The following is a 16,551-nucleotide window of genomic DNA, read 5'->3' as shown; positions in this document are numbered from 1 at the left end:
TGAGGCCTGTAAGGAGTATATGGACATTTTGGGAAAAGCCCCTATTTGCTTTTTTTGGTGCGAGTTGCACGAGAAGAATGATACCTCATTCGTCTGTGCATTGAGCAAAAGATGAGAGGTGATATCCTGCTTCACATTAAAACTGGAAATTGTTGAATATACCTGGGCTTCTTCTGTCCCAAGTTAAAAAAAAAAAAAAAAAAAACACACCTGCCACTGCCTATAAAACTTTAGTAATTGTATCTCCTTGGTTTAATCTGCATTAAAATAACAAGTTATGATTTTTGGCAGGAAAGCGGATAAATATACTCCATGGTGACAAATTATCCCTTTGATGCGTGCATGAATATTAGTCTAAAAAGATAGAAAGCTTCACTACAGTCCAATTACAGAGGCAGCGCTGCATTTTTTTGGCACTAATAAAGTGTAAAAGCAGTTGCAGCTGCTATAGCCAACTTTGACTGGTAGAATTTTGACATTGGCAATAAAGCTTATTTATTTACTGGTGGAGAGTTGGATGACATTACTCGTTAGTTAGCTTAGCTTTTAGTTAATACACTGGAAAGAGGGGAAACAACTAGTCTGGCTCGGCCTGACAGTGACAAATACCACATAATAGGACTTCTGCCAAACCTTTTATGTCTAATTTGTCTCATCCATAAAAATAAAGCCCACTGCGTTATGTGGAGTGTAATCACAGTGGATTTTTGTTTCCGTTGGACAAAGCTATCTCCCAGGTGTTTGTGCTAAGTTAACTTTAAGATAGCCTGCAGCTGTCTTCATATATAACAACCTGAATTCCTTGTCAAAAAGTGTCAAAAATCCCCAAATGTCAAACTACTCCTTTAATATTTGGCTTGATTTCATGATTGAACAAACTGCTATTTTCTTCTTTCTTTGTTTTTTCTTTTCTTTTCTATTAACGGTTTTTCTGAAGCCTTTGACGAAGCACAGCTTGTGAAAGAATAGAGTGAAAAAGGTCTTTTATGTGGTTTGAACTCATAAAATGCAACATTCCTCTTCTTATTCAGACCCTAAATGAGCCTTGAACCTGGCTGAAGACTGTGCTCCTTTCCATGAGAGAGTAAAAACATGTCAGGCAGTTAAATTACAGAGCTACGGGAACACTGCACATTGCACTGCACAAAGAAAAGAGAGACAAGATCACGGCTTCACTTTGCCATTTTCATGAAAAAACAAAGAGGAGCTTAAAAAACGGACATGTATGTAACAAAACAGACAGCACTCCTGGCAAGAACCCCATTGTTTAAAGACTAAGCAGACGTACAGTATCAGGTTTTGTTAAAGACCGCATTGTCTGAGCCAGAGCTGAGAGACGGAATAATAGCGGAGTGGAAAAACGTGAGTAGCCAAGATTTTCTTGAAATTCAATCTTGTGCAGTATGATGACAGTCCTGCGCTGGGCAGGCCCATAGGAACATGCTTAAGTAGAGGGTTATTTTCCACATTCGCTCTCTCTGTCTCACTGTCTGTGTGTAATTGCCGTAATTTCTTCCGTTTTCTCCTTCCCAACATTTCACACACTCCCCACCCCACCTTACAACTAACTTTCATGTACACATTCAAACACTTTTTTTTTTATAGAGGTATGAAGTGATTGTTTTAATCCAGGGCCATAATTTCATAAAGTGGAGGGTATAAATTGGTGGGAATGCTTGACATTTTTGGCTCAATAAACAGTAATTTATTTTTAGGAACACACAAGATGTTGACTGGATAAAAATGTAACAAGGAAGAAAACAATTTTTTTTGTCACATTTTGATTATAAACACTGGATGTGATGAACAAAGAGTATCACATCTACAAGGCTGGAAAAGTGATTTAGAGCTTTTTGACAATTAAATAAGACAGTACATGAAGTACAATGTGACTCACTTGGTAGTTTGGGGCACTGATAACACTTGTTTTGTCCCCATGAATTCCCCACACTGCCACAGCAGTCCTCCTGATTGGTCAGAACAGGGAGCGGGGTGCTGTTGCACTAAAGCACCAAAACAGAGAGAGGTTATTAGAGGAAATGACAAACTCGTGTTTCAGGTTCAATATTTATCACCGCAGCATGTAAGTAAACTTACGGCTTGCTTGGGTGTGGTCTCCTGGAAGCAGCGCCCCTTTGGTTTGTACCTCGATGGGCTCAGGCGCGACCCGGTCTTGAGAGGAGGCTTGATATCTGCTGGGTGAGGTTGAATGACCACCGAGGTGTCTGGCGTGTGGTGGACACGTACGTTAATCTGCACTGAAAACAGAGAAGAGGTCAACATCAGAAGGATGAAATACACCACAAACCAAACTGAGAAGTAATTAAGGAAATTATTAATACCTTCTGATGAGTGGTGCCCCGCTTGTGTCAGAGGTAAGGTGAAAACTGAGTGTGTTTGCGTCAACTGAGTGCGCCCGAAGCCCGACTGCTCCACGAATTTCTGGCCGTCGGGCTTCAAAGATAAGGGGTACACGGGCTGCTTGTTGCCTCGCGCTGCCTGAGCTTGCTGCATCTGCTGGAGAGGGAACTGGCAGAGCCGACCAGTGAAGCCAGGAGGGCACAGGCAGTGCTTCCTGGAGCTGCATACTCCTCCATTCATACACGTCAGGGGACACACGACTGCAGAGAGAGAGACCGGGGAGGAGTTTGTCATGCAGAGAACAGTGCATAGCTATGACTCACATCAGATGAGAGGACAAACTTACAAACAACAGTGGCACAAACATGTAATAATTTATAAAAAAATAAAAATAAAAAAAAAGATCGAAGTATATCCATAAGTCTCATCAGACTGAAATTGTTGTTTTGGAATCCACTGAGTTCAGAGACAGACTTTTATAGGATCTTTTATATGATCATGTGATCAACCTGATGATTGGGTGTTAAATAACATAAATATGGCAGACAGACAGAAAAACTTGTGGCATAAGCAGGGCCACGTAAAAATGTTCACTTTGAACTGCAGCCCTGTAAAAATCACATCAGCTTGATGGAGTGGCAGGTCACTGCGTGCAGCCGCTCGGCTGAGCAGGAAAGCAGGTAAAGTCATTGATCTGTATAACAGCTTCATTCTGACATATGGCAAAGATCTCAAATTCTGTGGGAAAGCTGCTGGCTGGAGAGAGGTTCATGGCATACACAGTATTCACTGCAGTTTTATTGGGTCTCCCAGAGTGTTTATTTCAGTCCAGTGTTTTTGAAATTCCCACAACAGAACAATCAGAGGAAAGAGATAGAGAACAGGAGAAAAAAGCAAGCAGGGATAAATCCAGAGAGAGATTCAACCAAACATACGACTAGAAGTACGACTGTGACAGCTAATGAAGTAAAAGTGAAAGTTCAGACAGGAAGGCAACCTCATTTCAGCACTCCGTGTAAGTGCTACAGCTGGGAGACATTCAAAAATTTAGGACACCTGAGTCAATATCCCTGAGTTTCAGTTTCACTGTGAAAAACATGTTGCAACACCTTCATCTGCATGCATATCTAAGTATGTATAAGAATATTATGTTCACAAAAAACTTTGATGTCATTTTATAAAAGCAGCCAAACACCTGAAACGCTGAAATCCTAAAGCATTCAAATACTTAAGAACAAAATACAGAGTAAATCAACACATTTTTTGAATGAGTACATATATAAAGCTGAAAAGGAGGAAAGGAGGGGAGAGGAGAGGAGAGGGGAGGAGGGGAGAGGAGAGGAGAGGAGAGGAGAGGAGAGGAGAGGAGAGGAGAGGAGAGGAGAGGAGAGGAGATGAGGCCTCTTTCTGCCAAGTGTGTACACATGGACGTAATTAGGTGAGGACTGCCAGGGAGTCTGGACGGCGGCATAATTAGGGGACTAGATCACTTTAAACACAGCAGGGACATCCTCACATAGTGAAAGTCTGGCAGAAAAAGGAAAGAACCTCAATGAAACACCCGACTCGAGAGGCAAATTGTTTGAAATCTGAAGCAAGATGGATACTTCAGAAGCAGCCTTTCACTACATATAAGACTATATGACAATGGTCTTTAACCACCGGTACTGGGTGCAGGCAGCAACATGCAGAATTAAGCAGGAAGGCTGAGGCATGGCAGGAAAAAGACGGTGAGCAGCACAGCCTGCTCAACTCTGTCAGACTTCCTCTGACATAAGAGCTCCAGTTTCCATGGTTCAGATTTCATCTCAGTACTGGATTTAGAAGGAGGGGAAACTGGGAAAGATGCGGGGGTTGAAAATTGAGATTGCAGACAGAAAGAGAGCAAAAATGACCTCTTTCCAAATGCTATTACACAATGTAAACCCACAGAGACTGTGAGACGGCGTACAGTAGGCAAAGTCTGGACTAGTGGCCCCATCTGGCTGGGAAGGTGTCTGAGTGAGAACTCTGATGTAGACTCTGCTACACCAATGAACACAAAGGAAAGGAGGGAAATCATATTTCATATCTTGGGTTATATTACTTGGGTGGGGACAGCGCTGTGGGTGCTGTGAATGAGACCTTTTGATGTTGTGAAATAAAGCCAGTGTGATGCTTTGCAACACACAGTGCTGATTATAACAATCATTTCAAAACATTGGCAAGTATTTAATTTAGTTCAGACCCACACAAACTGTCCTTTACTTACTCTGACATGCAGTGTTTATAACTCCCAATTTGGTGCATGATCACATCACTTCTATTGTTTCTGTGACTGTTCAGTTTTACACTGACTCATGAAACACATAGTTTTATCCATTTCGCATGTTGACTCAGACAGGAAACAAGCCAAAAAAAAAGAGTATACCATTCACAGCATACATAAATTACATTTTTATGTAGTCTTGGCATGAACGACAGTCGACTTGTGGGAAATATGCTCCCTTGTTTGTGTCTCCTGGCCCTATATAAGATTAAACTCCACCCCTCACAGGTCTGGAAATATACTTCTGAAGCTGTGCAAAGTGAGATGGCAGTGCTGACTAAACTTGTACCTTATATAACATTATTTATTAACATCATAAAGACTGAATATGATCACAAAATGTCCAGTCTGTCTTTGTGTGACTAAAGAGCAATAGCAGGAAGAGACTTAGGACGCCATTTGTGAAGGAAACAAACCATCATATTTTAGGTGCTGTGTTTATTTACTTAGTATTGCAGCTTCTTGTGTTGTATCTATATGTTCTTCTTCTACATGTTACTTGATGCTTTAGCGTTTAATCAAAAACATACTCTTTTAACCGCACATTTTAATAACAATATGTAATAAAACACAAAATGCAGTAAATGGAATTGCCTTTGCAACTTCACCAGTCTGTCTGGGGAAGTGTAAAATCATTTTCAGCATTTTGAATTTCCCAACATTTGAATCATAATTATGGCCAAAAAAAAACAAACCGCATTTAACTGCAGTATTGATAATAAACTGTGTGTCAATATAATTGCTGACAGTTGATTGTAAGCTAAACCCATGCTGATACAGGGCTGGGGAAGGTTTCTATGTTCATCACCACTCAGCATCAAGTTAAAGCTCCCAACAACAGGTGGTTTTACGACTGCACTTCATGCTTTTATCATTTTACATATTGGATTGTGTTGAAATTAGCTGTCTCATATCTGTTTGTCTCCAGAGCTCCAGGAGGACTGAATAACTTGGATGTTATAATTGCAATCCTCTCCTTCACATCTACCTCCTTCATTCAAGTAAGACTGGCGATGCACAGGCTAATGGTTTCTGCAGGTCTTGAATGTAAATGGGAGTGTGAGTTATATTAAGTGCAGGGTGTGTGTGAGCTGCTGTGCACCACATTACACACTGAAAAGAGCAAAGGACTTAAAAAGTTGAGATCATAACAAGGATTTTACTTTCCAGCGGAATCTCCCCTTAAATCATCACCTCGGAGTTCATTAGCAGGATTTATGATCTGACATCACTCACTGACGGTCTTTGTCTCCATTAGCTTAGCGTCTCAGAGGCAGCAGCCGCCCTTGTTCTGTACCACACCTTTGTTTTAACAGATCTGACACATTCCTCAGACTAGAGGTGGTGTGTTATTAAAAATCAAACGTGCCTAAGAGTCATTAGGTGGGCTAAGTGAATGTGAGGCATGAACAAGGCTGAGTGTCTGAATGGCGGGGGGGTGAGACTTATCATAAACATTACCTGCCACATGTTCAAGTCAAAGAAAACAGAGGAAGTCAAAAACAATCCAGGATTCAGAGATTACTAATCTGTGGCACTTAGATCTGCACTAAGTGTTGATTAATTAATAATTTGAATGAGGACACACTGTACAGCCATTAAATACATAGCTATGTCTTTCCAAAATGTGCTTTCAGTTAAGCTAAGAAAACATCTAAAGCCAGCTCTCAGGTACGTTCCAGGAGTCAGGAAACGTATAATTTTCCCACATGGCACTCACTTCAACTCGAAGAGCGAACTGAACTGCATAAGAAGACAGAAGGAGGGGAGTCTCTTATCGTCAGCATTTCATGTGACATACAAATGAGAGCTCTTTCTTCACTTGAAGACGAGAAAAACAGATCTCAGTATTTGTCAAACACTGTATGTCATAGATCTGGGAAAGTGAGTCAACATGAAGCGGAGAGATATAAAATCCAGAGAATAAAGAATAATGTGGTGTTTCAATGAGATTACTATGATTCCCAGACACTTTTTTTTCCTTTAAAAAAACATGCTGAACATTCCTCAACTGCTAAGTAAGCGAACCGACTGTGACTAACAGGACATATGTAAAAAAAAAAAAAAAGAAACCATGTATGTCCACACATAAAGGCAGACTCAGATTTCTCATATGTTTAATCATATGAAAGGTGATAAGTAGTGGGAAAGGTTTTCTACCCTTGTACTTCTTTAGCGAGCTGAACAGAAAAATTTGTGTTAAGATAAAAACAAAGAAACAAAGAAAGGAAAGTTTGCCCTTTGACTGCCCTGTGAAAACCCACCCACCCACTCACTCCTGTCTGTCTGGAGATGACGCATCAACAGCCCCCCCCCCTCCATAGGGTCCTTTCAGCCACAGCCGCACCCTCCCAGCACAAAAACAACAAATTACAGTCCTACAAACCACAGGGAGCTGAGCTGAAAGCTACTGCAGACATCATCAACCCAACAGAAGATACAATGGCCTGATGTGTCCCTTTCTTTGAGTACAGTCTTCTGGTTGAACTACAAATAGCAATTTGCTCAGTCTGCAAGATTCACACACCAAAATCAGAGATTATGCCCACTGAGTCACTTTCACTATGATTCAGTCTCTGTCTGTATCAACCCACTTCAAAAATAAAAAAAAATGCCTTTTTGGTCAAAATGCATTCATTTCCATGACCTCGTTGGCTGATACAGATTCACCAATACGGATTGTGACACCACCTCGAGTCATGTTTCAACTGGTAGAATTTTCCAATTGTCATACTGAATTTGTGATGCATAATGCAGATGCCGTCTCTTAAAATACATCTCACACAGCTGTTTCATTGGGAGGAATGATCACCAATGACAGCAAATTAAATGTAAAAGTTTTTTCATAAAAACTTCAGAATCTGTTTGGGAACATCTTCTCTTCTTTTTTTTTATTGAGCCAATAAAGTGAGTTCTTCCACTCAGTCTGCCGCCTCCTAACAAGAAAAACTCTTATAAAGACGTCATCTGAACTGTGTCACTTCTCCAACTCACACAAACGATCCTAAATGACTTTCCATTGGCTTTGTTTCGATTGTACCACATTATTTGCCACAACCAAGTAATGTGGTGTTAAGAGGCTGTCATTTCAAGTAAGGTCAAAGGTCATTATGAAGTGAGAGGCGAGATTGCTGTTGCTCTTGCTCTTATTTATACAGCCGTAAGAGAGCGCTTGACTTTATTGGTAAGAAGCTGCACAAAACACCTATGGTGTCGCTTTTTGAGAGTCTCTATTTTCACATTTTTGTGCAACTTCTTCTACACAAGAGTGTCGTATTAAAGTTGTGAGGTTCAAACTTTCAGCCTAACAAACCAAAACAACGACCTTCGAGTGGCTAAAAGCTGCATAGAGGTACAGATGTTAACTCTCAGTGGGTTCACTACTGTGACTGTCACACATTACACATTGTTTAAAGGTACTTCCATGAGTTTTCTTTGCTAGACTCATTGCCTGAGACTGGGCCCAAAAACAGTCCACACATATGCTACTGGAGTCACTGTTTCAAAAGTGAAGAGGAGAATGACTACAATCATCTGACGTGCTTTCTTTTACCATCAGCTTCAAACCAGGAAACCACGTCCCCAAATACTCCAACTATCAACTAGCCCTGTGAGACCACATACCACAAAAAGTGAGGAGCGGCGTTATGAAGTGGGTCAGACTGCTGCAGCTGAGCCAGACGTTGGAGTAAATGACATAATCACTGCCTTTTGAAAGCACAAACCTGCGTAAACGCATTCCTCCTCCCACTGCCAAACTCTCGGTGCTCCGTCACCCCCCAGAAACTCTGCGCGGCCTCGCGCTCTCTTCAGCTATCCAAACATTAGTGCTGCCCTTTGCCGGAGTTGAGCACTGTCACCAAAGGCATTCATTACCTCTCACAGTCGGGCTAAAGCAACAGTTTGTTAGCATTACAGAAACTGGACGATGATGACGGACAGACTCCTCCTGGAGCAGCATTAAGAAGATCAGGACGAATCTGGGTAAGAAAGGTTGCAATTATCTAAATCTAAATCAAACTCTGCCTTGCACAATGTGATTTTCAAATGTCACGGAAATATGCAATGTGGTTTACATAGCTCTTGGGTGGGCAAAAATCCAACATCACCCTGTCACTTCCCTCCGGCTGAGATGTTTGTGCAAAGAGTCAGACAGAATCTTGGCACCCGTGCAGATGATGTCATATAATGACTATCTAAAGGCCTCGGCCGTAGGGACTGCAGGGCAGGCAGGTAGAGGAGTGCTGACAGTGCTCTGCTGAGATTATGTCAGATACCTGCCCTGCGGGATGCTCAGCACTGGAGCGCGTGGCAGGTAGTGCCTGCAGGCTGCACAGTCTTAGGCCGTGGCAGCAGGCAGCGCTGGCAGAGTCCGTGTTATTCTGTTTACCCTGGCTAATCGCTACAGCTACAGTGTCCTGCACGGTGCGGGTGCAGTCCCTCGCGCTCGCATTCCTCTGAGTGGCTTTAAATAACTGCTCCGTTTCTCCCCCTTGCTACGCAAATGGGAGGAGAGTGTTAAAGATGGCAAAGAAGGTTGTTTGTTTGAGTTGAGTTCAGTACACTGCTCTTTAGCACGCTCACATGCAAATATACAAACTGTTCCCCTGTCATTTAAAAAAAACAAAAAAAACTCTAATTGCTGCTTTGTTTTTCAAACTTTATTTAACGTGGTGCTTTTTTTTTCAATCTGCACAGCAGAATATAGGGTTGTTTTTTTTCACAGAAAGTGATGACATGGAAGAGTCTGATTTCATGGGAAACTCCTGCTAAGATCATGTGGATTTTGGCTCTGAATGAGTGGTGCAACATCGACACACATAAAAACAGAAGAAACTGACTGTGGATTTAACCCTTTTAACGACACCCTTTTTTGGGGGCTCGTCGCAATGAAATTAAAAGATACTGACTGCGATCATTGCAGCCTTATGATTATTCTGGACATAAGATTTTCACATGTTCATCACTTTGTTGGACTGTCTAATTTAGGGGAACTTGGCAACCAGCAGTGACATCACCCATTTGTTTGTGAACTGCTGTTATGAAGCCTGGAGTTTGGTATTTTAGTCGTCACCATCTGGCTAGTTCGGAGCGGTTTGGAGCCAGAAGTGACCATATTTGGATGATCTGGGGGGGAGCGAGCGGTGGATCTGACTCCATCTTATTGGAAGCCCGACATTACTACGTCCCGCCCACCGATAGTGGAAACCTGACTTCACCACAGACCTGTTAATCAAACAGACACGCTCCCAAAAACATGTCTTTTTGAGGCTTATTTTCTAATTAATGACGGGATTATTTTCAGATGTACCACCAGAAAACTAATAGGAAAGAGTCATTTAAGCTAACAATAGTACAAGAACTTGGGGGTAAAATGTACTGATTTTGTATTCTGAGAGAAGTTCAATGGGAGTCTGTGGAGCCAGGAGCTTTTTGGAGCCAACCTCTAGTGGCTCTCGGTGGTATTCTGTACTGGCCTCATCTTTCAGACCAGGAAGCTACGTCCACTTTTATATACAGTGTATGAGACTAAACTGTGAATTGTACCTTGATTATTTCATAGCAGGGCACACTTTTAGAAAACGAGTTTAATCTATTCATGCCTAACATTACATTTCCATATTCTCGACCATTTTTACATCCGTGTTTGTGTTGTTTTGTTTTTTTCACGCGCCTGCTTGTGAAAAAGTGGTAAAAGGTTAATGAAAACAGAAGACCCTTAAATAACCCCATGTATTATTTTACCACCAAGCATAAATAGACAGGCAGAGGTGACAGAATGTGTACCATATTAAAACTCAGCCTGAACAAGAGGATGATGGCCTGGCTGCAAACCCACATACTTTTCGCCGAAGGTTAGCAGCGTTCATGATTAAAAAAAACTGCCAATGAATGTGCATGAAACTCCCCCCACGCATGTCTGTTTGCGAGGGTGTGAGCATGGGAGCCATGCCCAGCTTTTGCCTCTGAGTTCAGTCCAACCTGTGGCAAAAACTCAAGAGTGCTGCAGGTTTTTGGTTGCCTGTGTTAGACCGCCTTCTCCAAAGTTTGGCATGAGAGCAAGAGGAGTGTGCGGGGACGAGCCGAAGGCTTTGAAAGGTAAAATAAACTCACCTCCCTAAAAAGAGAGAAAGCAGAACCAGGCCCGTCTACTGGATTTAACTGACTTGTCTTCGTTTTCAGGCTCCCATGGACCTCTGACCCATGCCAAGGGAGAACCAAAACAAACCACACTACTACCATCACTTTACTCTAAATACAAAACCACATGGGAAATCCTGAAATAGCCGTTTCCACTTGCCCATTTTAGGGGAGACAGGCCCAGGGTGGGACACGATAAGACCACATCCTGTGCTACTTGAGGCCCCATGCTCTTAGTTATTCCAGAAAAAGACAGGAATCTAGAGCAGCCTGGGTGTCTGGAGCCCCGATAAAGACTGGATGCTGCTGCGATGTGGAGGGGAGACGAGACACAGAGGGCTTTCTGGGAGCCGAGCAGCTGCTGTCAGTAGAGGCTGATATATGGGATGCCTCTGTGCTAGCAACGGGAAGAAAAAAATCGGACTTGGACTAATTCTTGTTGGAAAAAACATACTTAAGTCAGAGCAACCGAGGACTGTGTACAAATACAGATCTTTATATAACCACGTTATTTTGAAAGGTTGTCTTTGCTGACTACTTAAAATATGAGTCTGAAAAAGTGAGACAAATGCACACACGCATACGAAAACACAGTTTCCAAGAAGCAAAAAAACATTCAATCAGCTTCTATTCTTCTTTCTCCAAGAATTTTGAGCAAAATTTCAAGTACATAATGTTGAAAATAAGTTGGCTGTTGGATATTTTTGTCAGCCAAACACATGGAGATCATCACAAAGGCAGTTTTCATCTGCCAATAAACAGGTTCAAGTTCAGGAGAAATGTGGAAGAACGCATGCAACGGGATCAGCATGCAAAAGTTCATTCAAGGTTTTGTGATTTAAACTTCCAACAAATATCACCAACAATCCCTTCTTCCTTTTCTATATTTCTCGACACCTTCTGAATGCTGTGGTATATAAAAAGGAGAATTCAACTTCAGTAGAGCAATATGCACACATTCTTTTTTTCTTGACATAAACGATACTACTGCTTCTGCTTCCGCCCCCACAGAAGTCTACGATCACTGGCACAGATACCATATGGAGTCCATGAAAGCAGCACATATTGCTGCAAACGTCGACTCTTGTCCGCCTGCGGAGGATTTCAACTTTCTGTGCTTTCATCAGTTTTAGGAAGTGTACAGTGAAATATAAATTTGTCAATGACACCTTGATTCCCTGGAAACATATTGAAACAACGCGAGCATAGCGGACATCTTTTAAATTTAGTTGCAATGACGTTAAAATTTAATTATGTCAAGTAAAAATCTGTTAATGAGAATTTCATAGTTTTTAATCTGACAAGTGTGTGAACTGCAGTGAATGCTGCTGTGATGTATTCTGTACTCTGTACATTAAATAGAACAGTACTGACTCTGATTGCTATTTAACATTATCCTATAATCTCTGTGTGTAATCGCTCTCACATAGGACATGAAGTGCAAATAAACTGCCAGTCATTCAGGTGATTTGCTCTTGATGTACAGCAGGTAATCCAGATTAAGACGATCTGGGTGGTCGTCTGTCTGTCTGTCTGTCTGTCTGTCTGTCTGTCTGTCTGCACCAGTGTGGAAAAGCATAAACACTCCCTGCTCAGATCAAAGAGGGTTTTATTCATTTCTTGACTGACTGAAAGATGATCAGAAAATGTATGGTTTTATGATGATTAAAGAAGGTTGATTGAATGATCGTGCCTCTACACAAACAAACTTACTCTGATATACTGCTGCAGTAAGTGACAGAAACTGAGAGGAGTTGTTTAAAGTTGCTCTAATCATTTTATTATCCATCGATGTGCCACATTGCATCGTTCATAATAATAGCAGGATCGTTTTTGATATGATAAATAAATGAATATTGTGATAATGGCAATAATGGCAGAAAGTGCCTACATTTGTATAAAGGATCTGAGTTGTTGTTGTTGTTTACAAACTAAAAAACTGATAAATATTTTTTTTGTTTTTAGGTCATGAATATTTGAAGGAAAACTGTTTCGTTTATGCAGACATAAATCTTATCTAGTTTCAATTATATGTTTTTGAAATGAATAATAAAGTGCATATTTTTCAGTATTTTATCGCATCTTCAAGAATATAGTTATCGCAAAGGTAGCCTAAAAAAAAATCATGATATTGTTTTAGGACCATGTCACACTCACCTTGCTTTGTCTATTAATTATATGCATATTAAGAAAGAATCAACATATAATGTGTCACTCAGTGACCTACAGAGCATTATCATTTGAATTGACCATTTTCCGCAGCTCTATAGAACATTTTCACATCCTTCAGCTCACTGGTTCAGTTTTGTGTCACTCTGGCTGATCTGGAGAATCTGTTTTCAGTGGAAAACTCTTCCTGAGGGGTCAATGAGTGTCTGTACCAGATACTCGCATGTAGCACCACACTACATGAAAAGTCAGAAGATCAACAAAGTTAGTAGGCTTCATCCTCTTAGTGCCACAGATATTGTCCTAAACTTCACAGCAATCCATCCAGCAGTTCTTGAAATAATTTAGTTGGGACAAAGTCCTGCATCAGCCACTACACAGACCTACAGAGTGACATCACAATCCAGGATTGATAGAGCCACATCACCAGCATGGCTAAAAATATCCAACATTTGCTGGTTAAAAATATCAATGGGATTTTAAGTTTAATATCACCATAAAAACTGAAAGCATTCTTCCAGACAAACGTCTGCCATCACGGATGTGTTCTCTGACAGCGACTTTGAGTTTGTCATCCTCATGTTTTCACTCAGTTTCTCATGTTAACCCAAAAAAGACCAACAGTTTTTTTTTTTCTCTCTATTACTTTAAAGTTATGGCCATAAAATGACATCCACCTTTTGACAGGAATCCCAGAATCAGATCCTGACTAAAAACTGTGTTTTTGACCTGTTTGTTCATCAAATTCAGACTTTAAAAATCCCCGTTCATAATGAAGAACACATACTGAAAGACATTAATGCACTTCCACACACTGACGGGAACTATATTTCTTTTGAGGGCAGATGTAGTTGGGTTTGTTCATTATGGGCCTCAGCCTTGCTGCGCTGACATCACAACCGCTCAAATATGGAAAAGTCTTCATATTGTTGCTGCTACAACGCCATTTTAACACGGGAGAGAGAAATTTCCACTTGTCCACTCCACATTCCAGCACTCGCTCTGAACAACACACATCTCCTGTCCAGCCTGAAGCTCTGTCCCTCATCACACAACTCTGCGTGTGATATCCAGGATACAGGTCGCTGTATTGCAGTTACGTTATACAGACCAAATGTGAAGCAACATGAAGTATTCCAGGAATTTAATATGTCTCTCCTGAATTATTTGACTCAGATGCTTCAAAACGTGATGCACCGCAGGGAAATCGTGGGAGTCTGGTGTCTGAAGCCAACTCTCCGACTCTCCACTGTGCCAAAGAGGAAGAATACTGTCATTGCGCTACCAGTAGGATTCACCCAACCTCGGTTAAATCCAGCCTGCTGTCCCTCCACACAGGCATACCGAAGAACACAGCTGCAGAGGCTACATCTGTATGAGCAACTCCAACTTCTCTGTGGAAAACTGTGTGTGATAACTGAGAAGCACAACCCTGATTTATTCTCACTGACGTTGCCTTTGACATCCTACAGGCCTTGTGTAAGACCTGCATCTGAGTTTCTCTTTTAAGATCCAAACATAGAAACATGTGAGTATCCAGAGAGGCTGTTTACCATTTAGAAATAAGGCAGCAAGATGTGAGTTTAGAGGAATGAAGGGAAAGTGGTTCTGGGGCCAATGTCCGCAGAAATATGAAGCTGAATCCCATTATGGTGGCTAAGGTAGCATAGAAGACAGTTTTTGGAGCAAATTTCTCAGACTTGCAATCAATAATCCAATTTGTAAGTAAAAACATATGAATTGGGGATTTTATTATGTGGATTGCATACAAATTCTCCCATACAGTTTTGTTGGTTTTAATCACAAACTTAAGGATTTAGCTCTAGAAGCCTCTTTAATGTGTCAAAACAACTTGTTTATGTGAATCAGGCCTCTTTGGTTGCAAGTTGAATTGGACACAATAGGTGTGGTCTAAACTGTTTATACTGTGGGAGGAGGAAATTGTGTGTGGATAGCCATGCTGTGGATCCAGGTCAAATCCACAAACAGATACTTGCAACCACAGATTGAATATAAAAGTGGACGTAGCTTCTTGTTCTGAAAAATGAGGCCAGTGCGGAAGTGCAACACCCCCAAGGGCCGGTATGAGTTGGCTCCAAAAACACTCTGGCTTCATAGACTTCCATTCAACTTCTCCCAACAAATACAAAGACAAGAATTTTTTTCCACAAGTCATTATAGTGTCATTCGCTAAAGTCACTCCTTGTTATTAATTTTCTGTCTGTCCATCTGGAAATAATTCCATCATTTATTAGATATTAGGCCTCAAAAGCGATATGTTTTGGGGGGGGTGTCTGTTTGATTGACAGGCCTGTGGTGCAGTCAGATTTATGGAGGGGGGGGGGGGGTTATAAATCAGATCAACAGCTCGCTCCTCCCAAATATGGTCACTTCTGGCTCCAAAATAGACAAAATCCAAACCCAGAATGGCAGTTCAAAAGCTAAAGGGTGACATCACTGTTAGTTGCCATTTACTTGCAACCAAAAGTTTTTGACTTGCATCTAAAGAGGGCTGATTCGCACCCAAAGGTTTGCATAACACAATAAAGAGGCTTCATGAGCAAAAATCTGAAGTCTGTGACCAAAACCAACTATTAGGGATAATTGTTTGCAATCCAAATAATTTTATGATAAGTTCATTAGATTTTACTTACAAACTTGATTTTTGATGGCAGTCCGAGACATTCATTTTTAAATCTGTCTTTTATACTTACATAAAAAGACACAAAATACTACTGTTTTGACTTACTGTATTACTTTCATGAACAATATGGAGTTCACATCAGTGAATGTCAAGTTATGTTGGTGAAACAGAGACAAACAAAGTGATAAACAATTAGTGATTTAAAATGACCTGGACCATGTGTGTTTTTTAAGTTAATTTCTGTCATTTTTCTTTGTCATTGAGTATTATTTCACTCCACACACTGAGCGAGTGAAAGTAAAGAGCCATTTGTGGACACCGGAGTCTAATGTAGACTGCGAGGCTCCATGTCTCACCACAGCTGATCTGATACAGCACAGAAAATGCTCCACTCATGCCAACCAGACACTGGAGTCCGGGGGAGAATAGATCTTAAGAGTACATTTATATGCTATGTAATGAGCCATGCCTTACTAATTAAAGTGCGGCAGGGGAACATTTTCCAGCGAGGCAGTGGAGGGTAAACCGACCTTACCTCATCTTATAGCCACCTATTTATTTGCGGAGTGCAGTTTCTACCCACTTGACACATGAATTCATGGTGGATGGCAGCAGCAGGCATCAAACCATGAAGCCATGAATGAATCAGATATATTGGATTTTTGTTTATATTATTGTGTGGCTTATTATCATCGTTTAAAGAAGGTCAGAGTTTATATTTTTGATGAGAAAAGGGCGTTTCCGTACTGTGGTACTGTTCTATCATACAGCAATTGAAGAATTACTATTTTAAGAGACTTTATTTTTCCCCATTGCCTATGGAAGCAAAATCCTACTTTTTACTCGACTACACTTCACTTATCTGGCAGTTTAATTATTATTTCTGTTATTTGTATTAGACTCAGCACAACTTGGACTAGGTTCAAAT

At 41.0% G+C, this 16,551-nt stretch overlaps 1 protein-coding gene across 5 annotated transcripts in view; it reads right to left on the bottom strand.

The window, feature by feature from the left end:
• The window catches only part of ltbp3 (latent transforming growth factor beta binding protein 3), a 34,447-nt gene that overhangs the window by 16,930 nt on the left and 966 nt on the right, over nucleotides 1-16,551 (bottom strand). For all 5 annotated transcript variants that reach the window (XM_069146570.1, XM_069146565.1, XM_069146569.1 and 2 more), the window contains 3 exons: nucleotides 2,343-2,621; nucleotides 2,098-2,258; nucleotides 1,898-2,003 (listed from right to left, as the gene is read on the bottom strand). In XM_069146570.1, the coding sequence (XP_069002671.1) occupies nucleotides 1,898-2,003; nucleotides 2,098-2,258; nucleotides 2,343-2,601 (526 nt within the window). In that variant the 5' untranslated portion in view covers nucleotides 2,602-2,621. The remainder of the gene's footprint in view (nucleotides 1-1,897; nucleotides 2,004-2,097; nucleotides 2,259-2,342; nucleotides 2,622-16,551) is intronic.

The sequence above is a fragment of the Embiotoca jacksoni genome, unplaced genomic scaffold (assembly GCF_022577435.1).
Source record: "Embiotoca jacksoni isolate LCO1_2020_lvr unplaced genomic scaffold, fEmbJac1.0.p SCAF_13, whole genome shotgun sequence".
Classification (NCBI taxonomy): Eukaryota; Metazoa; Chordata; class Actinopteri; family Embiotocidae; genus Embiotoca; species Embiotoca jacksoni.
Note: the sequence above shows the minus strand (reverse complement) of the source record. Positions and strands in the feature narration are given on the sequence as shown.